This window comes from Nothobranchius furzeri, chromosome 16 (genome assembly GCF_043380555.1).
Source record: "Nothobranchius furzeri strain GRZ-AD chromosome 16, NfurGRZ-RIMD1, whole genome shotgun sequence".
Classification (NCBI taxonomy): domain Eukaryota; kingdom Metazoa; phylum Chordata; class Actinopteri; order Cyprinodontiformes; family Nothobranchiidae; genus Nothobranchius; species Nothobranchius furzeri.
The window spans coordinates 38,078,736-38,103,472 of NC_091756.1; the positions used below are offsets into that span (position 1 = coordinate 38,078,736).

Genomic DNA, 24,737 nt, shown 5'->3' on the forward strand with positions numbered 1-24,737 from the left:
AGCACTTAACTCCTTTGCCACTGTCGCCCCGCACTATCATCAACATCTCAACATTTCCCGTGTGAGCTTACTTCAGTATCTCTGTTGATAATGGTAAGAAAAAAAACCACACGTGAGAACCAAACCTGCAAAAACCGACTTCATTCAGAGTCTCCTCAGCATAAACCAACATGCTGGTATAACTAGAATTTTTTAACCCATTTTCTTTTGTCCTGGTGGTTCTCGGTGACCCTGTCCTGTTGTTTTATATGTTTAGCTTTAAACATGCTTGTAGATATTTTTCTCTTTACTCTGGATTAGTGCTGTCCGCTCTACATCGTCCCTTAGGAGTAAAAAGGATTACCTTGACTTTTACTAATTGTGTGCTGTCATCATTCGCAGGATTTGGAGCATTGAGTATGAAGATGTGCCAGCTCAACAGATTCCTGTCTTCATCACCAAAACTTCATGAACATCTAAAGTTAGTTCTTCCCTCAAATGGTTCTGAACTCGTTTGTTTATTTGTGTTTGTTTCTTTCTTACGTGCGTAGAGATGCTGTCTTTAACCGTTTAAACGCTAGTTCAACAACTCACTAGAATTTGTCCTGTTGGTGGTTAACAGAGGTGTGACCAAGTCACAGCCCTGCAAGTCACAAGTAAGTCACAAGTTTTTCCAGTCAAGTCTCGAGTCAAGTCCAAGTCAAAGACAACCAAGTCCAAGTCAAGTCCAAAGTCAATGATGTGGAAGTCCAAGTCAAATCCAAGTCCTTAACTTTGAATTTTCAAGTGATAATCAAGTCATCGGTCAAATTGCTGTTTAATGACAATGATAATAAATAAACTCCAGAAATAAAGCTTCTTAAAGCTTCATTTATTTGCTCAAACAAGCAGGAAGTGCAACTGAAACTGATTATAAACAAAGTGCTGCTGCATTTAGCAGCACATCAAACCCAGAACGAAGAATGATTTATGATTTTTCTCCATGTCGTGCCACTTTTGTGCTAAAATATCAGATATGCTCAAGTCATCATCAAGTCAACAGATGCAAGTCGATTCAAGTCGCAAGTCATTGGCGTTCAAGTCCGAGTGAAGTCGTAATTCTTTATAGATTTTATCAAGTCAAGTCAGCAGTCAAAAATAATGACTCAAGTCTGACTCAAGTCCAAGTCATGTGACTCAAGTCCACACCTCTGGTGGTTAAAGGTGAAATATTGAACATGAACACCAAAGCAACATCTAGTGTGTGCAGGTTGTAGTTACAACGACAGGAGGTTTCCAGTTTCGCTACAGATACGTGAAATTATTTATTTGGGTCCATCTATTGCAGCTTCACCTAAACTCACTCTGGTTTTAGATGTTTTATGGCCTCTCTTCTTCTGAGAAGGACAACAACATCTTCAGGGCTCAGAGGCTGCTTGACTTGCTTAATCCGCCATTTTCCACAGTGTCAGCCTGGCTGTGCTGAGCGGAGTGTTTGACAGCTCGCAATGGTGCCCTCTATTGGCTGGTAGATGTAAACATAAACCCAGTGTTGTGCCCATCAAAATAAATATAGGATAATTTTTTAATTAAAATTATAGCTTTTAAAGGAAATACTGTACCTTTGTTCTGCACATCTGTAAATGCTCTGTTGTATTATTTTTTTATTGAGCTTTTTATTCAGTTGTTCCATGTTCAACCTTTAAATGGTCAATGTGGGGAAGTAGCAGGTGTGTTGTTGAGGGCTGCATACCACTTCTGCAGTTACAGTTCTGTGAAAAATGTGTATAAAGCAGAAGTTCCTCTAAATGGAATGCAGCCCTCATAAATACACCAGAATGCTGTGAAATGGGAGCATTTATTTTGTCTAATTTGTGTTATTTTGTTTTTGTTTTATGTTACAGCTAACTCTCCTCCTTCAAAAGGCCTTGCCTTTGGCCATGGCACACGCTGTTTTTACCAGGTTAAATAAAGGTCATGACCTCACAGGAATATAAAACATAAATATCTTGAAAAGTTTTTCTTCTTGCACAGAGAAAAGTATGCTTTTAACCCTCTGGAGGCAGGCGTTGCAGATTTGCAACAGTTAAAACCTACCTCCCTGGTTACTCCACATACGTATTTCATGAGCATTTTCTAACTCGGAAGTACCCCTGAAGTGTTTTGATAAGAAAGCTGAAAAGTTGTCTGGCTTGGGTTGTGCAGAAACATCCCCATGTTGTCAGTTATGCCAACAAGATGGTGTTCTTCATTCCAAAATGAACTCTAAGAGCTTCAGACCAGCAGTGCAGGAGTAATTTTTGATATTTTGTTTGGGTCTTAAGCCCTGCACCTATTTTGAAGCCTATTCCTCGAAAAATGGTAAAAATGGTATTTAATGGGAAAAATAGTTTAGATAACCTTGCAGTGCTGAGTTTGCTGATTAGTTTGATGGAAATTATTATTATTTCTTCTGTAGTGTGAGGGTTGTTTTGGGCCTGTTAAGGAACTAATATCCCAGAGTCCCCCACCTGGGGGACCCTAGGGTTTAGGGTTAATGTTGGTTCATCCACAGCCAGGACCTGCAGAACCTATCTGTCTCTCCTGTTTCACCTGACTGCTGCACACAGACGACCAGGAAGACAGAAGCAGAAGGGGTCTTAGTGTTTTCTGGTGCGGTTGGAAGCTAGCAGGGTGATTATGTGGAGGTGTGATAGGATCTGCCTTCTGGAAACTCCCCAGTGACTCCCATCTCCCTTCCTGGAGACTCTTTCCCTGTTGCTCAGCAGCTCCTCTGGGTCACAAGACTCATTATCGACACAGTATTTGATAAAATACTTTAGAGGAGAGGTTTCAGACATTATTTACTGTAGTATGAAGTTTATTTGATGCATGTCTGAAATGTCTCTGGTTTCTCTGAAACGGTTCCTATTCATCGGGTGTTGCAATCCCTCTTCTGAAGGCGTTCTGTAAAGTCTGCAACGTTTCTCCACCACAGAACCTCAGCGGTGGAGTTTGTGTTCACGATGTCATCTGAAAGAGAAATAAAACATGTTCCAATCTAATCTCTTGGTCTCAATTTGGAAAGAAAGCCAAAATCAGATTATATAAAATCCAAACAACCGTGTGTGGCTTTGTTTTTGTGTGTTCATGTGTGTGCGTGCATGCGTGTGTTTGTGAATGTGAGTGTGAGTGTGAGTGTTTGAGTGTGTGTGTGCGTGTGTGTGTGTGTGTGTGTGTGTGTGTGTGTGTGTGTGTGTGTGTGTGTGTGTGTGTGTGTGTGTGTGTGTGTGTGTGTGTGTATGTGTGTGTATGTGTGTGTGAGTGTGAGTGTGAGTGTGTGTGTGTGCGTGCGTGCGTGTGTTTGTGAGTGTGAGTGTGTGTGTGTGTGTATGTGTGTGTGTGTGTGTGTGTGTGTGTGTGTGTGTGTGTGTGAGTGAGTGAGTGAGTGTTTTAAACTAAATCTCAAGACAAGTAGCTGCTCTGGACTTGATCTTGTGCAGAGAGACACATAATAATTATCCCTGTCTAGGCTGCATTAAATAACCAGTTATCTCTGTGTGTGTGTGAGTGTGTGTCCTCTCCCTACTTAAGTACAGGATCCAGGTAAAGCCTCGTACGAAACGCTGGAATCCTCCATCTTCCAGGAGTGTGTTGTGTTGCTGGAAATTCTTCTCATACCTCCACCCGGTCATGGATCTCCCACGGGGGTGCTCGATTGTTAAAACTGCAAACTTATCTTTTCAGCTGCGTGAGACAAAGAAAAGGCTGTTTAAAGATCAGTGTCTGAGTTGAGTCCACGTGAGAGCTGGAAAAGTCAACGTCTCTTAACCTTCCCCATTAATAAACTAAACGTTAGGCTTTACAGATGTTTTTGGCTGAAAAAATAAATCAAAATTCCCTCTGGTTATTTGGAACGTTTTGGAATGGGGTTTTATGGAAGTGTTGTGAACACCAACTGATGGAACAACCTCAGTTTTGAGAAACAGCTAACTTCTAGTTAATTATATGTGAATAAAGACCAGAGCAGATTGCTGTCATCTTACAACACTTCTAATCTAAAAATCAATTCACTTGATAATGGTTTAATAAATGCCGCGTTCCCTAAAGGCTTTCTGAAGGTTACAAAGTGTAAACTTTAGGGAACATTCCCCAAAGGATATTTTAAGCCTCTGATACGGGCTGTTAGGTCCGTCTATAATCAGTCTCAGAGCTTGGTCCACATTGTGTCGAACTCTTTCCTGGTGAGAGTAGAGAACATGCAAACTCCACGCAGAAAGATCCCAGGCCGGGAAGCGAACCCAGGACGTTCTCGCTGCAAGGCAGCAGCTCTAACCACTGTTCCACTGCGCAGCCAGGAAATGTTATGTTAATTTTTTTTTTTCAAAATTGGACCGTCCTACCGTGATCGTTTTTGACCGTGGACACCACGTCGCCGCCAGACCAATGTTTTGTTTTGTAGGGTCCTACCGCGACAATTTTTGGCCGTGGACTAGGGGTTGCACGACTTAATTTTTTTTAAGTCAACAGTCAAGTAATGAAAATCAAGTCGACTTCGACTAGTCGTTGATGACGTCATACACCTGAAGCGGGGGGGTGGGGGGTGGGGTCGCTAGGTTCGCTGGAGTTTTTGACAATTAAAATTGCGCCCACATTTTCTAAGTTAACACATCTCTTTTGACAACGGTAGTTTCTGCATCCTACTTCAGCCCTCTCCCCCCTCCCCCTGCGCAGCGGCCACAAACTCACTGATGCGCCTGCAGCCTCTCAGAGTTGCTGCTGCTCTAAATGTTCATTTTATTTTATGTTCCTCACTTCTGATTACCTCCAATGGTGTCTGTTTGTTACAACCACCAGGTACAAAAACAAACTTGTTTTTATTTGACAATTTTTCTGCCCTGTCTGTTTATTATCTTCCTGCATCTCCTCTCAGTCCTAAAGAGAAACTGCTACCTGGGTTCATATATATTCACCTCATGAGTTACCTTTGAACTGCAGTTCTAAAAGATCTACCGACCACAAAAACAGCGGAGTGCCGCTGCTCGCCGGCCGACTACAACGGGACCGTTTTTGCTGCGGAGTTCGTGCTGGAGCGGAGCGGAGATAGTGGAATTTTGGGGGTGCGCCGTCACCGGAGAACAAAACAGGTGAAGAGCCTCGCGCCGCAGCAGCGAAACGCATCAGGCACAAATAACAGACAGGAAACATGAAAGGAAATGAGCCAACATGAACGCGTGTTTAATTTGTTTTTGAGGTGGTGACACCTGATTTGGCGGTGCTCAGGACGCAGATGTCTGGAGCGCGTCAACGATCAGAGCTTTGCATGCGCAAACTGGTTAAGATTAGGATGGGGGTGAGGGGAAGGTAAAATTGCAAGAGGGAAAAGGTCACAGTTTGGTTAAATGTCCGTTTTACCGCCGGTGTCAGTACCGACGCTCTGGCACAGCACGTCGCCTCCGCCTCCCGACGCAGGGGCTCATCACCTGCTGGAGGAATGCATCTTGTCAGTCATTATCACGTGACAGCGAGTGGTCAATGACAGGCATAAAAAGTCACTACAGAGCCGTGAAGTCGACTAGTCGACTAGTTCATACAACCCCTACCGTGGACACAACGTTGCCGTCGGACCAATATTTGCTGGCATGCTATGTTTAACTACACGTAACTAATTGTCAAAATAACTAATATACATATAACTGTAGGCATGCTCACATTTATCTGAATGGGTTTTTAAGACATGTTCTGTTATATATTTTTTATAAATTCGGGCCATCCTACTGCCACCATTTTTGGACGTGGACACCACGTTGGCGTTGGACCAATGTTTGTTGGGTTTAAGATGGTGACAATCCAGTAGGTCTTAATTGGCTCCACTCAGACTAGCCACTAGCTTATCAATCATGTCTCCAAACTGGGGTTGTAGTTCAAACATCAGAAAATGTTTATGTTCATTAGCCTCTGTCTCCCCTTCCAGATCTGAACTATCCCTTAAAGATCTGATTTGGTCTGATTCAACAGCTGTTTAACGCATAAAACGCGTTGATCAGCTTCTGTTTTGCTACGAGACCACCGGGAATGTCTGAATGACTCTCTAATGAGGGTGTGCACCGTGAAGAAACGGGAATTGCTTGTTTCTGTCTGGATGCTGCGGAGCAGACTGGCTGGAGAGGGAGGAGGAAGAGGAGGAGGAAGAAGAAGTGGGAAGCGCTGTTGTTCCGTCTCACCAGTGTGTAATAGTGATCGGTCAGTGTGTCGCTGACTGCGAGAGGTTCTTGTTGCATTCCGCCAAAGTTTGCCGTGCACTTTCCTCAGAAACTTTTGGGATCGTTTCATTTTATGAGCGGGGTAAAGCGAGTGAAGGTGCCCGAATGGAGAAGCACAAAGGTAGGTGGAGATTTCTGCGAATAAACACGAGAAATTGGCTGTTTTCTTCCGTTGAAGTGGATGCATTTTGTTTGGGCCAACGCAGTGAAAGTAAACATTCACACAGTTCTGAGTGTAAAGAACAACTTTTGTACTTCGGATCTGCAGCAGGTGAAGCCCTCTCAAGGTGAGCTGCATTTAGCTGTGATTGGTCTGACACCTGCCCATTAAAGCACCCAAAACTTGTGATCCGCAGGAAGCAAACTCCACTTTCACCATCTGATGATTATCCATGGCTGTGTGGTTGGTGGTAAAACTGCCTCTGATGTGGCAGCTAATAAACTCCAACGCTGTTGACATAACATTCCTTTATTTATTATGAAGGATGAGCAGCTTAATACTTGACAGAGAGCCAAAACAGTGACTGACAGCTGCTTTGTCAAATGCAGAGGCTCTACGGGACACTGAGAAGCCCTCACTGGTCTGGTTGGACTGGGAACAATGGTCAACCAGTTGGAGTAGCGTGGAATCACCGCAGTTTGAAAGAAAACAGTCTATCTTCCACATTCCTGTTCACCAGCTGACCACACAGACCAGTCTGTTTACCCCCACACGCTCCAGAGTACATAGATGCAGAGGTGTTTCTGTGTGCACCATGTTTCCTGACTGCTCTGAAACAGTGACCTCATTAAACAATTTATTACACCTTACCATCGTTTATTTTAATAAAATGGGTCTGTTTTCTTAACTGGGTGGGTAAAACATCTCTAAAATGTTATTTATAGCTCCAAAAAGACTAATTTGAGTTGTATTATAATGAAACCTAAGCAACAAAATCATTTTATGGTCACATAAGAGCATTTACATGAAAGCAATTGGGAGACATTGTCTTTGAAACCTCATAAATAGCCTGGAGTTTCACTTAAAGCAAAACCTGATATTTAAATCAGCTGTGAAACTGGCTGGTTGAGGCAGCACGCCACCAATAGGAATCCCATGAATTCATAGAGTCAGCTGGAGGGCAGGAATCCTGCACCTGGAAAAGTAGATCTGCAGGAAAAGAGGCTGGTGTGTCGGGAATGACATACAGAAACTGGTGTGGACCCCTTTGGCAGCTGTGAGCAGCATCACCAGGACAGTAAATTAGATACTAACACGCCTCAGGCAGGCAGTAGAGGAGGGGGTAGGATGCAAGGAAAACTTTAGGAAAGTCACGACAATGAGGGAACGCTCCCTGATATGATAAGCTGCATGTTGATGAAACCTGGCAGGTTTAGGGTGTTGTCCTGAGGAGCAGCCCAGCAGCCGAGGCCTCGCATTCTCACACCTTGTGCCAGAAAACTAGATCAGATTAGTGGAACCACCTGCAGTTTTTGTTTTGCCGGACTGACCTTTCAGCTTTCGTTGCTCATGTTTCAGAACCATTGTTGGAAAACAGTGTTCTTCAAATCCTAACTGACTCTGCCACATTTGTCCTCAGATGCCACCGCATGGTGGAAGACATCCTCTTCACCAGACACGTTTTACTGGTAAAGTTCACACCTTTGAATTTGGTTTTCTTCAGAAAGATTACAAACACTTATAGCCTCATTGAACAACCTCAGTTTGGAGAAATTGAGATTACTATTCACTGGAAGAAAAGCTGCTGCTTATTTTACTGGTTGATCTCAAAAGTGCGCAACAATTCATACAAGTTATTTCACTAATTTCTACACTACACCACCGTGCATATTGGGACAGCAATAGCTCAGGAGGCAGAGCGGGTTGTCCAGTAATCGGAAGGTTGCAGGTTTGATCCCGGCTCCAACACATAATCCTGATGTAGTGCTCTTGGGCAAGACACTTAACCCTCCTTGCCCGCTGGTGGTGTTTAGAGGGACTGGTGGCACCTGTCGTCAGCAGCCTCACATCTGTCAGTGTACCCGAGGGCAGCTGTGGCTACAATGTAGCTCATCACCACCAGTGTGTGAATGGATGAATGATACACTGTAGTGTAAAGTGCTTTGGAGTTCTCTGACTCTTAAAGGCGTTATACAAGTGCGGGTCATTTATCATTTCTTTTTTATGGTTATTTGCACAGAATCCATTGTTGACTTGCTGCAGAAATCAATCTAGCCAGCTCCTGCAGAACATCTGACTGGATCTAATTAATAATAGTAATAATAATAATCTGCTGGAATATCCATAAACTGTAAATTTTATAACATTTTAAAACGTTTTGGATTGGAGTTGTTTTTAGATGTTTTGTTACATCTGTGACTAGTTGTTAGCCCACATGTTTGATCAGAACTGATCTCAATCTTAACTGAACTTCTCAGAGTTATTTGATATAAGAGTTATTTGATATAAATAAAATATCAGCTGTTAACAGTCTTCCCACAGAGCTCCATTTCAAAATATCTAAACTTTCCCCATAATAGAACATTTTAAATTATATGAAAGGTAGGTTAATTTTCCAAAACCTCCTCGGATTGAGAACACGTTCAAGTGGTATTTTTGTGGGATTCTCTCCTGTATTGGACACCTTCTTTTCTAAATAAGTCGCAGCATTTTCAGGATAAAACACTGATTTCATTATAATATTAAATCTTGATTTCACCCATAGAATCACCAGGCAAACCCACATTTTCCTCTCTTGTATGGAATCGGTTGTGTTCTGTTGGGGATGTATTGACCTGGATCCAACATTTCAGATGAACAATTCTAAATTTGAGGATGGAATTGGCTAAAAGTTAAAAACTCTGAGTGAAGCGTAACACAATCTCTTTTTAGCACACAAGCGCCCGAGGCTCTTGATGACACCTAAAATAAACGAATCCCATCGTTTCAGCTCCAAAATTCACCAAAAACATGAAGAGAAATGCAGTTATCAGTTTTACTGTTGAGCTAATAGTTTGTTAGCTTTGTTTTTGCTCCTTGTTTATGTCACACAAAGAAACTTCACTTCATTCATTGATGCTGGTGAAGGCCCTCAGTCATCCAGGTCTGGTGAAATGTCTTCAAGAAGCCAAAGAAGCCCAGTTGCCTTCATTTGAACCCTTTTGGATTAATTTATTGATATTTCACTTGGACTGAATTGTTGCAACAGCAGAAGGTTGTTTTTCCACATTTGGAGCTTGCTAAACTTGAGGATATCATAATAGGAGGTGTGTTCATGAGGGTTGCAGATTGCTATTTTGGATGTTTAAAGGTGCATTATGTAGAAATGAAGTAAAAATGACATCCTGTGGTAAAATTTGGTTACCGCAACCACTTTAAACAACTCTGGAGCCTTTTGCTGGTCGTTGTCAAATTACAATTATTGGCGCTGCAGTATTAGTTAGCAGGAGACACGGCAACCCCGCACTCACTGATGGTAAACAGTTACGTCCCTCCTTCCTTTGTTTTGAAAGGAGAAAAACTGACTATCCCAGCCGCCAGCAGGATATGAAATGTGTCGTCGTCGTCTTCTTTCTCCGCTTGTCCGGGTCGCGGGGGCAGCATCCCAACTAGGGAGCTCCAGACCGTCCTCTCCCCGGCCTTCTCCACCAGCTCCTCCGGCAGGACCCCAAGGCGTTCCCGGACCAGATTGGAGATGTAACCTCTCCAACGTGTCCTGGGTCGACCCGGGGGCCTCCTGCCGGCAGGACATGCCCGAAACACCTCCCCGGGGAGGCGTCCAGGAGGCATCCTGACCAGATGCCCAAACCACCTCAACTGGCTCCTTTCGATCCGGAGGAGCAGCGGTTCTACTCCGGGTCCCTCCCGAATGTCCAAGCTCCTCACCCTATCGCTAAGGCTGAGCCCGGCCACCCTATGGAGGAAACTCATTTCGGCCACTTGTATCCGCGATCTTGTTCTTACGGTCATTACCCAAAGCTCATGACCATAGGTGAGGATTGGGATGTAGATCAACCGGTAAATCAAGAGCCTGGCTTTCTGGCTCAGCTCCCTCTTCACCACGACAGATCGGCTCAGCGTTCGCATCACTGCAGATGCTGAACCAGTCCACCTGTCAATCTCCCGATCCCTCCTAACCTCACTCGTGAACAAGACCCCGAGATACTTAAACTCCTCCACTTGAGGTAGGACCTCTCCCCCAACCCGGAGTTGGCAAGCCACCCTTTTCCGGTCGAGAACCATGGTCTCAGATTTGGAGGTGCTGATCCTCATCCCAGCCGCTTCACATTAGGCCGCGAACCTACTCAGCAAGAGCTGAAGGTCAGAGCAGGATGAAGCTAAGAGGACCACATCATCCGCAAAAACCAGAGATGAGATTCTCCTGCCACCAAACTCGACACACTCCACACCACGGCTGTGCCTAGAAATTCTGTCCATAAAGGTAATGAACAGAACTGGTGACAAAGGGCAGCCCTGGCAGAGTCCAACACTCACCAGGAACAGGTCCGACTTACTAGTGGCTATGCGGTCCAAACTCACGCTCCTCTGGTAAAGGAACTGAATGGCCCTTAACAGAAAGCCACCCACCCCATACTCCTGGAGAGTCCCCCACAGGGTGTCAGATATGAAATATGTTTCAGTATAACCTTCTTTCCAAAAAGACTGAAACATTAGACTCTTTTGGGATTTTCCCACTGTAAAATTATCACTATATTCTTACACACTCCGCCTTTAAACTGGCTGAATTATGAGGAATGTGAGATTTGAATTTACTTTCTGGTTGATACGGCGGGGTTCTACTTTCTTAAATGCAACAAAAGCTGTAAAACCCAAAGGTTCATTAAATAGAGATATGTCATCTTAGCTTCTTTTCTTTATATTTCAAAAACAAAATACATTTGATCATTTATTTATTTAACTGTTTAATTTGAAATGGTAAATGGCCTGTATTTGATATAGCGCCTTCTAGAGTCTTGGAACCCCCCAAGGTGCTTTACAACACAATCAGTCATTCACCCATTCACACACACATTCACACACTGGTGGGGATGAGCTACGATGTAGCCACAGCTTCCCTGGGGCGCACTGACAGAGGCGAGGCTGCCGAACACTGGCGCCACCAGTCCCTCCGACCACCACCAGCAGGCAACGTGGGTTAAGTGTCTTGCCCAAGGACACAACGACAGCGACAGACTGAGCGGGGCCCGAACCTGCAACCTTCCGATTACGGGGCGAGCACTTAACTCCTGTGCCACCGTCGCCCCGGTGATTTGAAAGTCAGTCTATTTCAAAATGCACAATCTTGTAGATCTGTTGTGTGTGTGTTTGTACAACATGATTTGAGCTTGAAAATGGTGTGTGTGTGTGTGTGCGTGTGCACGCGCGCGAATGTGTGTGTGTGCGTGCGCAGTTTTCGAGCCCACTTCATGTCGTACGACACACAACAGATCTACAAGCTTGTCTATTCTGAAACATATTGATTGTGACAAATGTTTCTTAAGTCAGACGTGCGAGAAAACGATGCACTTGTAATAGAAAAGCTGAGATATGTAGTTGGAAATGTTACACACAACTTTGTTTTATTTCACATGCATGTGAGTTTTTCTTACAAGTCCACATTTATACAGGTTTGCACGTGTTGGTGTGCAGCTTCTCACATTCTATGTACTGCGTGCATACACACACACACACACACACACACACACACACACACACACACACACACACACACACACACACACACACACACACACACACACACACAACAGATCTAAAAGGCTGTGCATTTGAAACAGACTGGCCTTCATAGTTTAATCCCTACTAACTGAAGCTTTAAACTGGTCTGTGTGTTTAATTGTAAAATTTCCAGATCATCCAGAAATAAATGATCTTGTTACCTAAATGAAAAAAACAACAGTTTGGGCCCAAGCCATCCTACTTCTGACAGTGTTGTCAGTCTCTGCTTTGACCTGTCAAATCGGTAGAGCAGAAGACCGTCCTGGTCCTGGTCCTGGTTCCTCGTGTTAAAAGTGACTCATTCCTTTACACCGTCGCCCCATGTTTCCTCTGAATGTGGGAATGCACTGAAGTGAACATTTGATGCAGTCTCATGTTGCATTGATGCTAAATAGCACCACGGTTCTAAACACCCTGCGAGGAAGTGGTTCAGGAACCATGGGTAGTTTGGTTGTAAAAGGTGCATTTCAGCACAGCGTGGATGTAACGGAGTCAGCGGGTCCGGAGGCTTTGACCTGTTATAAACTCAGCAGCAGCAGACTTCAGATGTAGGCCATCAGGGCTGGCAGTCAGGTCCTCTGGTTCCCTTGGATGTGTTATGAACTTGCCAACGGGGAGCGCGGGTAATGCAGGAAGCTGAACTGGGCTGTAAAAATGATGAAAAGAAAGACGTTCTTCCTGCTTTGTGGCAGGAGGGGGGCTCCGTGTGGGTTTTTGGCCTCAAGGTCTCACTCTCGCTCAGCACATTAAACATGTCTTTGATTATGGGATACAGTAGCTGGGGACCGGACCTGCATTGTCTGCCTCTCAGCAGGTTCACCTCTCCTGATGAAACGCTGTTTAATGCAGGAGCTTACACACTTGTAATCACACACACATGCACAGTTGTTAACATGTCCTCTCTCTACCTGCAGCCCTCCTGGCCATGTTTCTGTGGCATGGTAACTGAGGAGAGGCTTTTATGTGGTCAACTTTGATTCTATGCAATGCCTCGTTGAGCTTAATTTCTGTCTTAATCCTGTCGTCATCGCTATGAATCTTTGACTTGTGGAGAAGTCTTGTGAGGATTGTGGAATTAGAGACAGAGTTTGACGGACAGATGCGGGCCAGGCTCGGTGGTGGATTAGGAAGAGGATTTGGAGCCATGCTGAGCTTCCTTTGATTTAGATTTTTTTGTCAGTTTGTGAGGAAAACCAGTGGAAGGAAGAGTATTTTTTCCCTTTTACAATGATCTGTGGAGGAAATGCAAAATAAAACCTAAAAATCTAAACGTGTATCCCCATAAAACTCAGACTTGCTCCAGTTCCAGTTCATGAATTTGGTTTCTTGTACAGATACCGCTGTGATTGACTGTGGGATGTTTAATGGTCAGCTAGAGAAATCAGGGACCAACCTTGGTGTGAAACTGGATAGTGCACTTTGTTTTGAGACTCACATCAACGGAGTGGTCTCATCCTCCTTTTTTGATCTACGCCGTTTGTCAAAACTGAAACCATTGTTACCACGCCATGATCTTGATAAGGTGGTTCATGCTTTTATTACAGTATGCTTGGACTACTGCAACTCATTTTTATTCGGCGTGAGCCAGGGTTCACTAGCAAGGCTGGAGCTAGTCCAGAATGCTGCAGCTAGATTTTTATAAGGAAGGCATAAACATGATCATAGGGCTGAAACGATTCGAGTAGCTCGAATTATTAGAGTACAAAAAATCCTCGAGTCAAATTCTCTGCCTTGAGGCATCATTTAATTCATGTTTAATTAATTCATGGCTTTGCAATCGCCCGGGGTCATGTTTCACCCGGACCGAAATAAGTGACACACATACACACTGCACTGAATGCACACGCGAGTAACGAATGTAATTAAACTTTCTCTTAAGCCATGGCGGACAACGTGGACCCTGGTGGAGAGCGAAAAAGACAAAATGTCAAAGGTGTGGGACCATTTTTCACTTCGTAAGGCAGAAAACGTAGTCCAGTGTAAATACTGTAAAATGGATTTAGCCTACCACAACACCACATCCTCCATGCTGCAGCACCTGACCAGGAAACATCCACAAGTAAATGTCACTTCTGCAAGCGGACTCGGAGCTCCGCTATAGATTCTGCGAACACTGTGCGACTTTTTCATTTGTAGCACTCAGTTTCAGCTCACACTGTGTGTCTGGTAGCAACATGTCGGACCTAAAAATGTGCTAAAATAGCAGTTTTTACACAACACGCCGGACTTTTTATGGTGTTATTGATGTCTGTTGTCCCTCTGGGTTGCTGCAGGAGGACACAGGTATTTATGAGAGTGGCAGAGGAAAACAAAAGAAAGTAAATAAATGTTTTGTGATCAGTATAATTTGACATAACAACGGCAAACATGCTTTCTTGACAATCCTTGTTATTGTGAGAAAAAAAAAGTGTCGAAATTAAAACGGACGTGTGTTAATAGGGTAGTAGCTGGCGAGCCATGTTTGCGCATGCGCTGTGGTTCTGGTGCTGGTGGATTCTCGCGCGAGGGGAAAATCCGCTCAGGTTGTGTACTTATTTTTTGTACAGGCATTTGTTTACTGTGAAGTAAAGTTGAAGTGCTGAAGTTGTAAAAATTAATTTTGAATAAAACTTGAAGAATAACCGGCAATTGCTTGCTCATTTTAAGAGGTCTTTCATATTTTATAACATGCTATTTGATATAATGGTTTACAAACCCAAAAGGGTAATTTATTAGAGTACTCGATTAATCGATAAAAGATTTGATCGAGTACTCGATTACAAAAATATTCGATAGCTGCAGCCCCACATGATCATATCACTGCAGTCCTGGCAGCCCTGCACTGGTTGGTCGATGACATGAGAGTTTGTTTTAAGATCTTTTTATTGGTCTTTAAAATGCTGAATGGTCTTGTGCGACCTTACCTGGTGTCTTTACTCCAGCCATATGCCCCAGCTCGGTCGCTTTGCTCGGACAACAACCTGTTTACTCTCCGTCCCGAGGTCACGCCTGAAGACGTGGGGAGATGGGGCTTTCGCCGTGGCTGGCAGTAAGCTCTGGAATGACCTTCCACTGAATATTAAGGCCTCTACTTCTGTGGTGGTTTTTAAAGCAAGACTGAAAACTCACTTTTATGATCTGGCTTTTAACTAGTCCTATTGCTTTTATGCAATCTGATCTTATTGTATTCTTGGTTTTTATTTTGTTTTAACTTGTTTTTAAAATGTTTTTAACTTTTATTGTTCTGTAAAGCACTTTGGTGGCATGCCTTTGTCTGTAAGGCACTATATAAATTAAAGTTGAGTTGAGCTTTGACCTACTGACACCAATTGTAGTTTATTTTGATTAGTCTTACAAATTATAATTAATGGAAAACTTAAAAAATCTGATTAATTTTTCAAACTGTAATAAAAAAATCCATTTGAAAAATGATTTGGTGCTTAGAGATGCAGCGTAGGATACCCTGACCCTTGTTTCTCACACCTGAACCATGACACTGCCACTACTTTTCCTTCATGGCTAAATTCAAATCAGCATCATAAACAAAGACTATGTCTGACTTGCATTTAGCTCCATCTCTACACGATCACCATGAAACTGTTGCAAATGTATCTTCAGGGAATTATAACTGCCTACATTTTGAATTAATAAAAAATTATTTTTATATTTTATTGGCAGAAAACATCTCTTTAGCTTTAGAAATGGATCATTCTAAAACAAACCTGCTAAATTTGTGGCACAAATTAAACAAATTTCACTTCATTTGTTTATTTGAAACAAGTTTTTAATACAGTTACATTGTGAGATGTCATTGTTTAAATTTAATTACTCACAAGGAAAATGTCACTGTTCTAAAAATTCACTTTTTAAACATTTGAACAGATGGAAAGGTTTTTTTTTAGTCTCTTTGAGAATATTCACGTATTTAAACCACTAATGTTATAAGCATGGATTTGAATCCTAAAGGGATTGTTCAGTCTGGTTTCTGTTGGTACAGGCGTCATGCTAATGGCTAACGGGAAGAAGAATCAATTCCAGAAACAATATTCCTCAAACTGATGAGCAAACCTTTAGATTAAGTTGCTTTTGTGTCAGACACAATCATGGATGTTTACGGTTATTTACACTGAAGACTGATTATTACTTATTATTATTACTTGTGAAACACTGCTGTAAAATAAAAATCATCCAGTTTGCATAATCATCTGCTGTAAAAACAATATTGAGTAAAGCTCCACAACATTATGCTTGCATGAAATTGGTGGAAATTCACAGCCGCTTTGATCTCTTAGCTTGACTCAGGCTGACCCAGATCCTCTGACTGGTGTGGCTCTGACTCCTCCACTACAGTTATGCTGCTGTCGACTCCCAACTACTCCAGCTCCAAATAATTTGAACCAACTCTTTTGATATAAAATTAATCAAAGACAAGGAATTAGGATTTTACCTCAAGTTTTACTTTCTTTTATTTCCAAAGCTAAACTTTTTTTTCTTTTTTGTATACTCTGGTTTCTACAGCAGTGATACTAAAGCACAGCTTGGTTTAACCAGCCGACTCAGTTTCTGCCTCAGCTGCTCAGTCCAGGAAGACAGACCAATGGCTGCCAATAACAATCCACCGCCAGTCAAGCGGGTGTTTGATCAGTTATTTGGGTCTCGACATCAGCTAATTATCTGCTACTGATACAGGAACAATGTAAGGCTGGAACAAAGCATTTGTTGTGTTTTGATCAGACTCATGAGAAAACTAGTGCTAGGCTAAAGTACCCTCTTGTTATTGTCCTATTATGGGTGTTATTTGCTGGTTTCCCAACATTATTGAGGTTTCACACGATACCTTTTATACCATATTTGGCATGTCATAAAGTGCATGAATAATCTGTTAAAGAGTCTAGGGAACAAAGACAACAGACATTTTAAAAAAGTCCTGTCCCAGTGAAGACTTTAACAAAGTGAAAATTTGGACGTTTTGCCACTACAGTTGAACACGTCTGCAGACGAAAAAGCACCTTTTAGTCTGACGTTGTAAAAAGTACACCAACGTTGCTGTGATGTTCTGTCATCTGTCCCAATTCTCCTTTCTGTCACCACTTCCCTTTTAGATGAAGTTGCTCCCTCAGTCAGTAACAGATGTAAGGTCTAATCTTTACAATACATTTAAATACATTTATTCTTATATCACACAGATGACAGATGTCTAGGTTTTACTGTTGTATTTTTATGTTATTTTTGTCTGGACATTTTGTCAAATCAAACATCTTTTTTAGCGTATACAGAAGAAACTCGAAGAGTTAGAAACTGGTGCTAAAATTAATTTATGTCAGTAATTCAACTTAAAAGGTAAAACTAACATATGAGACAGACTCATTACATGCGAATCCAGATATTTAAGCCTTTGTTTGTTATAATTGTGATGGTTATGGCTTACAGCTGATGAAAACCCCACATTCAAAATCTCAGAAAATGAGAATATTGTGAAAAGGTTCATATTCTAAACGGTCACACTTTAATCAGCTAATGAATCCAGAACACCTGCAGAGGGTTCCTGAGCCTTTCGATGGTCTCTCAGTTTCAATACTGACATAAATGGACTTGTACTCCACATTAGAATTTTTCGAGTTTCACCGTAGACCTGAATAACTTCATAAAACAAATGTTATTTAATATTACTTGCAAGAGCCCTTAAAGCGTTATGCCTTGTACATTTTACAGAATTCCTTGCAAAAGGATGATTCCACTTGGCCAAGCAACCAAACAGCACCTCTCTGCTCAGGAGCCATTTGCCCCTATTTAAGCTGGATATTTTATTATTATTTAGAAGAAAACCTGTCTAAAATTTGTACATTTTTTGCCGTGGTAAAAAGTGTCTGAATCTCAAAGAACTGAAGTGTTTGGGACATTCAGTTACCAAGAAATATTTCCAGTGTCCCAATAGCTAACGGTTTTAACATCTCAAAATTAAAAGGAGCAGTCCGATGGACTGTTTCTCACAAATAGAGGGCAGGCAAGGCAGGAAAACGCTTAAAATCCTCCGCATGGTGGTGTTGCATCCACAAATTATTGCTCCAAAAGGCTGGAGTACCCTTTAATTATTTATTTTATATTTGAAATATTAAACTTTCAATGCAGATGACTGCATCTGCTTGAGGTTTGCATTCTAAAAATAACATTTTCACCAGTTTCTTACACCCATTCATAAAACTACAGAACTACTATTGTAAGTAGTGATGCACTGAGCCGATACCGATAACCGATATTAATATCGCTGTTATGGCCGATAACCGATATTTGCCAATACCAATATACTGACATTAATGTTCTAAAATCTGCAGATTTTGTATAGAATGAACATTATAAAGCTGAATTTTACATTATTATGTACACACACCGCACACATTGATGCTTCTGAGATGATTACAATCAAATGACTAAACAAATACACATCACCACCCTCACCCTCTGTAACAGATAAAGAAATGGAAACAAACTGGAGAGAATATCTGTTGTTAATATCGGCCCAGTTTTATTTATCGGAGCGATACGATATTGATGCCGATATATTGTGTATCGCTAATTGTAAGTGAACACTGAGAATTTTTCTTCAGACCAGCTGATGTTTGGCAAAACCTTTTGCATTTCTGTTGTTGGTGAAGTGCTGGGCATGCAGATGAGTCATAAGATAAACTGATGGACTGTGTGGTAGGTCTAGGTGGTCTGTGTTGATGATGAGATCTGAAAACATGCAGACAAACAGAAGTTCTCACCTTAAAAACACACAGATCTAGCGTTCCATCTATGTTCAGCTCCGTGTAAAAGTTCAACATCTGCCTCACATCTAAAAATATGAAAGCGATTCAGAGTGAAGACGGCGCCCAAGCAGCCTGTAACCAGCTGCTCTGAGCCCGACGAGATGGAAATCTTACATCTCAGCAGCTTTTATTGCATCACTAACTGGAAGTAGTTTATATATTTTTTTGTCGTCTGACCCTCCACCCAGTACATTTTTGTGTTTCGTTCTCTGGCTGACCAAACCCACTATAAACAAACATAAATATTGCATCGGTTAGGTATTTCCTGACCATGAACTTGAACATAAGGATTTGCTTTTACAGCAGAACAGATGAAGGGAAATGACATACAGATGATACAAAAAATTTAACTGGACAACTGAAAAAGAGAGATGGCAAGATGGAGTCAAAGACTGTTTCTGCTCTTTAATGGGGCTGATTTTTAGGACTGAAGTATAGTTCTGATTCATAAGTGAAAATGAAAACTGAACTGTCTCTTTTAAGATCATATTTAAGGACTAGCTCTGCCAGTATTTTATTTACAGGTTTAGGAAAACCGTCATTTGGCCTGGAAGTTGTGTTTATGTGATAATAGCCCTTGGCTGTTAAGCTAATTAAGAATGTGACATGCGGTTGGTCAGTTTGGATCCAGAACCTCAAGGACTTCAAAACAGGAAATGTGGCCAAAATCTCAACAAGACTACCTTGTTCAGCCGATGGTCAAGGTTAATAAGGAATGTTGGAGCAACATTTTTCTCTTCTTTCCTAAACCAAAAATCAACTTTTAGACTAAAGCATGTTGCTTGTTGAATGCATCCCTGGTTTTCTTTAGTTACTTACACACACTCCACAAGAAAATCAACATGACACTAGAAATTCAATTTTATCAAGATAACTGTTAAAAACATGTCAGGCTGTGTAGTTTTAGAAGAAACGTGTGTGTGTTACACGATTTCTCTGTTTGGCAAAATTGATGCATTTCTCTTAAAGTGACAGTGTGTAGTTTCCTGCCACTAGGGGGCAGTACATATGTACGTACCATCGACATTATACGTACATATCTGTGCGACTCCTCAGACTTTGATGGTCCTTCAGTTAATTCCATGGAGAGAAGGCGATGCCGATTGGCACTGTATTTCCTGGATCTGCCCAGGGTCCTGTGCTTGCAGATGACATCATCATACTATGGCAATACCGCTCGGCCAAAATATATTACATCTCCTTTTCAATTCTGTTCTTTCAGAAACGTTTTGGAAAGAGTTTAGCAGTTTTGGTATAAAGTTTGTTTTTTACTGCCTAAACATTTTTGAACATGGTAACGTAACTTCCGTAAGTCATGCGTCCAGCCAGTCATCTAGTGTGATGTCATCAACAGGTGCAGGACCCCAAGCTGACCAGAAGGAAACACGGAGTCCCCCAAAGATGCTAGACCTGCTCCCTATGTACTTTGGACCCAATTTTTATGGTTATTTGGTACAAAGCCACCAATGTTTTTCAACAGCTGGATATAATTTTATTCATTTTCAACAATGTTTCAATGGTGATTATTTCCAGAGTTTAATGATAAAATAAATACACATTGTCTCTTTGTTTGTTGGGTTTTTTAGTTTCTAAAATGTTATTTTTAAAAATTTTCCTCAAATTTCCAATCAGATTGAACAGCAGTAAAGTGGAAGATTGTTCCTAAATACTACATTTAGTACAAATTATTTTAATGTGGTTTTAGTATCATGTGCCTCACTTTGAGACCCAGTGAGTCAGTCTGTTTTAAAGTTGACTAAAATAGTTTACCATCAATCCACGTAACAATATAGCAAAAACAACTAAGGGGTTGGTTAAAATTGTACACTATTTCAAGCCAAATCCTAAGTAAAAAGTTGAGTCTTTTGTGTTTTTTCTGAAGTGACACTCGTGTCAGCGCGTTGAGGCGTTAGGGTTGATAAGACCTGCTAAGCATGATGAGGCAGGACCACTTTAACGATTAAACATTGACAGTAGAATCTTTGGCATAAAAAGTGAACAAGAAACCAATGGAGATGCAAAGACTGGAGTTATGAGGTCATAGAAGATGAGCAGCTGTGTTCTTGACAGTTTTTAGACTATGCAGAGATAAATGACCCAAGCCAACAAACAGAGAGCATTACACACATCCAGACAGGAAGTGATAACAGTAGGAATAACTTTTTCTAGACATTGGCACATCTGCTGTTGGATTGATAACTGTTGACTTTTTCTTACAGATGTTCAAATGGATGCTTTTGAAATTTCCACTTGTCTGTATATGGCTCCAAAAGACATTGCTGGAACATCATAGTGTCTTCAGTGGCCTAGTGATAGAATGTCTGCCCTGGGACTGGGAGATCGGGGTCCAAATCTTGGTCGGGTCATACCAAAGACTTTAAAAATGGGACCCAATACCTCCCTGCTTGACACTCTGCTTTAGGGGGTTGGATTTGTGGGGTTAGAAAGCAGCTGAAAACTCACCTGTTCAAGCTAGCTTTTGAGTGACCTTCTTCACCACCCTCTCCTTATTCTGCTCTCCCTACCTATTCCACCTTCCTCAGGTTCCGCTGATTTCCCTTTTTTCTATTCACTCTCTCTCTTTCTTAACATTTTTAATCACAATTGTCTATTTTTGCTCATTTTAAACATATTTTTAATAATTTTTAAAATTCTTTGTATATTTAAAATTTTTGTTTTTGTGAAGTGCCTCGTGATTTTTATCTTGAGAGGTGCTATAGAAAAGATCTCTTCTTCTTCTTCTTCTTAAACCACCAAATAGCTCCTGAGCACAGCCACTGCTTCCCATGGGGATGGGTTAAATGTGAGATGTAATTTCAACAGTGTGTGATGATGACTAATGGGACTTAAAATTTTTACTAAACTTCTTTTAATATTCAGATCATACTTTGTGTTTGACAGATCTCTGGCTGCCATCTAGCATCTCATTCATTTCAGTTGTCTTTCCTGGTCACTGATCGTAAGTGAATAAGTCAGGGGTCTTTTTTTTTTAATTAAATTTCACAATTGCTGAATCTTGCAACATATATTGTTTCCATTCTTGTATTTCATGCATCCAATTTAGAAAATCAATTAAAAAAAATTACAAACATAACATCTGTAAATCACAAAAAATAACAAAAATAAATAAATCAAAAAATGTTAAACCAAAGCGCGGTACAGCAACAAAACAAGACACAAATGACAATAATCAGATAAAAATCCAACAGGGGTAAAAGGAGGAAAACAGGTAATAATAGAAACAGAAAGTGAAACAGAAACAAAGTGTGTTTGTTGTGCCATAAATTCAACACTTTTCCGACGCTGAGTAGACCACTCAGATCCAGTTGTCTGCCTAAATTGAACAGGACAGATCAATTAACAAACTAAAGAAACTGAAAAATTTAAAGGATGGTGATGAACTCACGCTGTGTCAAAGGCCATTTGGAAGAGATTTTAAAAGATTAAAAAGCAGGAAGTGAAGTTGGCTCAAATGTCTCCAGAGCGGAACATGAGGAGGATGAAGACTGTTTGGAACTGAAGAGCTAACAGCTAGACTGAGCTTGACTTTAACCAAGGTGTCCTGCTGCCGTTATAAAAATGGCTCAAACTCCCCAACCTTTCACAGCAGGCCACAAGACATTATTTTAAACATGTTTACAACTCTACCAACAGGTTTTAAGAAACTCCTGCTAGACTTGATCCCTGAATGCATGGAAGTGCAATATTTAGGTGCTAATGTTGACATGTGTGCTTGTATGAAATAACCATACATTATACATTAAAATGACTGACCAGCTAAACTGATGGAGGTGTAAAAGTTCTGAAAGAAATGTTTGCATGAACAGCTTTGGACTTTTAGAATCATTTAAATGTGGCAGCAACTCACTTTGGTCTGGGTTTCTCTAGTTTATACATCCCCAAAGCTATTTCTCTGAACAAATGCCCTTCAGGAAGCTATCTGCAACATGTATTAATAGGAATAAGAACTTTTTAGTTCTATGTGGGACCTAGATTAGATGTTATATTGGCTCCCATGGATTTTACCATTAAAGACATGTGGTGAATAATTATTTTACCCCTGAACAAAGTTCAGAGATCATTGAAAGACTAACTTTTTCCATCCAATTTGCCTCTATAACAAGTCATTATTAAGTTCTGCCTGGAAATGTTTTCGAAATCAATCAGTTTTCATTATTAAATATAAATTAAGTTAACCAGCAGATTGTGTCAAAACTTGACTTTTTGTCTTCAGTAAACTTCTCATTTTCTTCCACAAAAACCTGTGGTGACAAGCTGTTAAAATAAATAATAATTTGTCCATTAATCCAGATGTAAGGGTGAAGATTGCCTAATGTCCGCTGGATGATTAAACAGAAATGTATTCTCTGTTGTGCGCACTCACTTGGAGTGAAAAAAGGATGTGAGCAGAACTACCTCGTATCATCCCTGCGTTCCTCCACAGCATTATACACAATGTTTTTAGTCATTTTTTAATATTTAAAAAAAATTATTTTAATATTTTCTTTTTGCTCTTGAGAAGTGCCTTGTGATTTTTATTTTGAGAGGTGCTATATAAAAGATTGTTTTCTTTCATTCTTTCTCCCTTTCTTTCAAATTTGCTATTGCAGCTTTAACATGCAGACTGAACATGAAGATAGTCTCCTACACCTATCTCCTGCTTTAGCTTCTGCTAGAAAATCGACAATGGATCTCTAGGATATGAAAAGCCTGACAGATCTACATCACACTGTCACTTAACATTCATGGACTCACCCATGTTGACTCATGACGAGGAAGGCTGTTGTTTTAGCGTCCAGGAAACAGCAGAGAACATCTCAGCTAGTAGAAGCTAACTGTTGGTGTTAGCATTTCCACTACACAACAGAACTTTTCCAGACTTGAGTTGTTTGTGGAGATAAAACCTCAACATTGCAGAGCTAACTGAGTCAGTGGTAGAGTTGTTGCTGTTAGCCAATCAGAGGAGAGATGTTGAAATATCAGGAAATTAGACTCATCCAAAGCTACTTTCACCTCCAACTGAATTGTACTTCCTGAAACAGGCACACCAAAGTACCCTCTTCCCTATAGGGAGCCTAAGTCATGCCCATCTACTTCCGCATCATGGATCCCCGGAAGAATGAAAAAATGAATGCGAGTCAATGGGGCTAAAAACACTATTTTCTCATTCTGTTTGTTACGTGGCATGGATTTCACATTTGACGTTTGTAAATTTTAAAGACACATTTTGATGCCAAGAACGAGCTTTTTTTTTGAAAGGGGGCAAATGCTATTTTAGGTTTTGTGTAAAAATAAGTCCAGGACTACAAATGCGCTTCATCAAATTGACGTCATTGAATTAGACACGGAAGAAACTGAGGGAAAAGTGGCTCTAAGTTCAGTGAACTTCAAATCCTTCCTTCAGGAGGAAAGAACCACCATAAATCTGACCATGTGGTAAGTAGCAGCTACGCTAGAGGAGAGGAGATTATATGGGGATGTCATATATGCAACGTACAGACATCTGATTTGCAGTCATAGTGAATACAAGCTTCTACAAGCTGACAGTCGTGCTTGAAACACCCAACATTGCTTTTGCTTTCAATTGGAGTACAGCATCTTTGTGATTCAGGGCAAGAGGCCAAACTCTTATAGCCCCGTTGACTTGCATTCATTTTTTCATACTTCTGGGGACTCATGAGCCGACCGGAAAGGGAGGAAACTTGGGCTCCCTATTCATTCAATCCTACTATGACAAAAGCACCAAAATTTGCATGAGCATCAAATTAGTCCAACTATTAAGGCTTACAAATGGGCTAATAGGAAAAAAAGAAAAGTACACAAAAATGTGCTTAATAATAAAGCTAATCAGGAAGTTCGACCTTCAGGATGGAAGAAGAGAACAGCAGCTTCCAGTGTTAACTGCAGAAACCTTTAAGTCATTTAAAGTCTTTCAGAGAATCAAGTGTCCTTTTGAATTCATTTTTATGTGTACATTTTTTTTTCACTAGAACAGTTCCAAATCCCGACAGAATCCCGTTCTGCTGAAGTGGA

At 41.1% G+C, this 24,737-nt stretch overlaps 1 protein-coding gene across 2 annotated transcripts in view; it reads left to right on the forward strand.

Annotated features, from left to right (window-relative positions):
- The first annotated feature begins 6,108 nt into the window (after window positions 1-6,108).
- afap1l2 (actin filament associated protein 1-like 2) overlaps window positions 6,109-24,737 on the forward strand; it is a 67,276-nt gene continuing 48,647 nt past the window's right edge. Inside the window, exons 1-2 of one of the 2 annotated variants that reach the window (XM_070545631.1) lie at window positions 6,109-6,321; window positions 7,781-7,829. In XM_070545631.1, the coding sequence (XP_070401732.1) occupies window positions 6,274-6,321; window positions 7,781-7,829 (97 nt within the window). In that variant the 5' untranslated portion in view covers window positions 6,109-6,273. The remainder of the gene's footprint in view (window positions 6,322-7,780; window positions 7,830-24,737) is intronic. The other variant, XM_015963138.3, reaches the window with a different exon arrangement.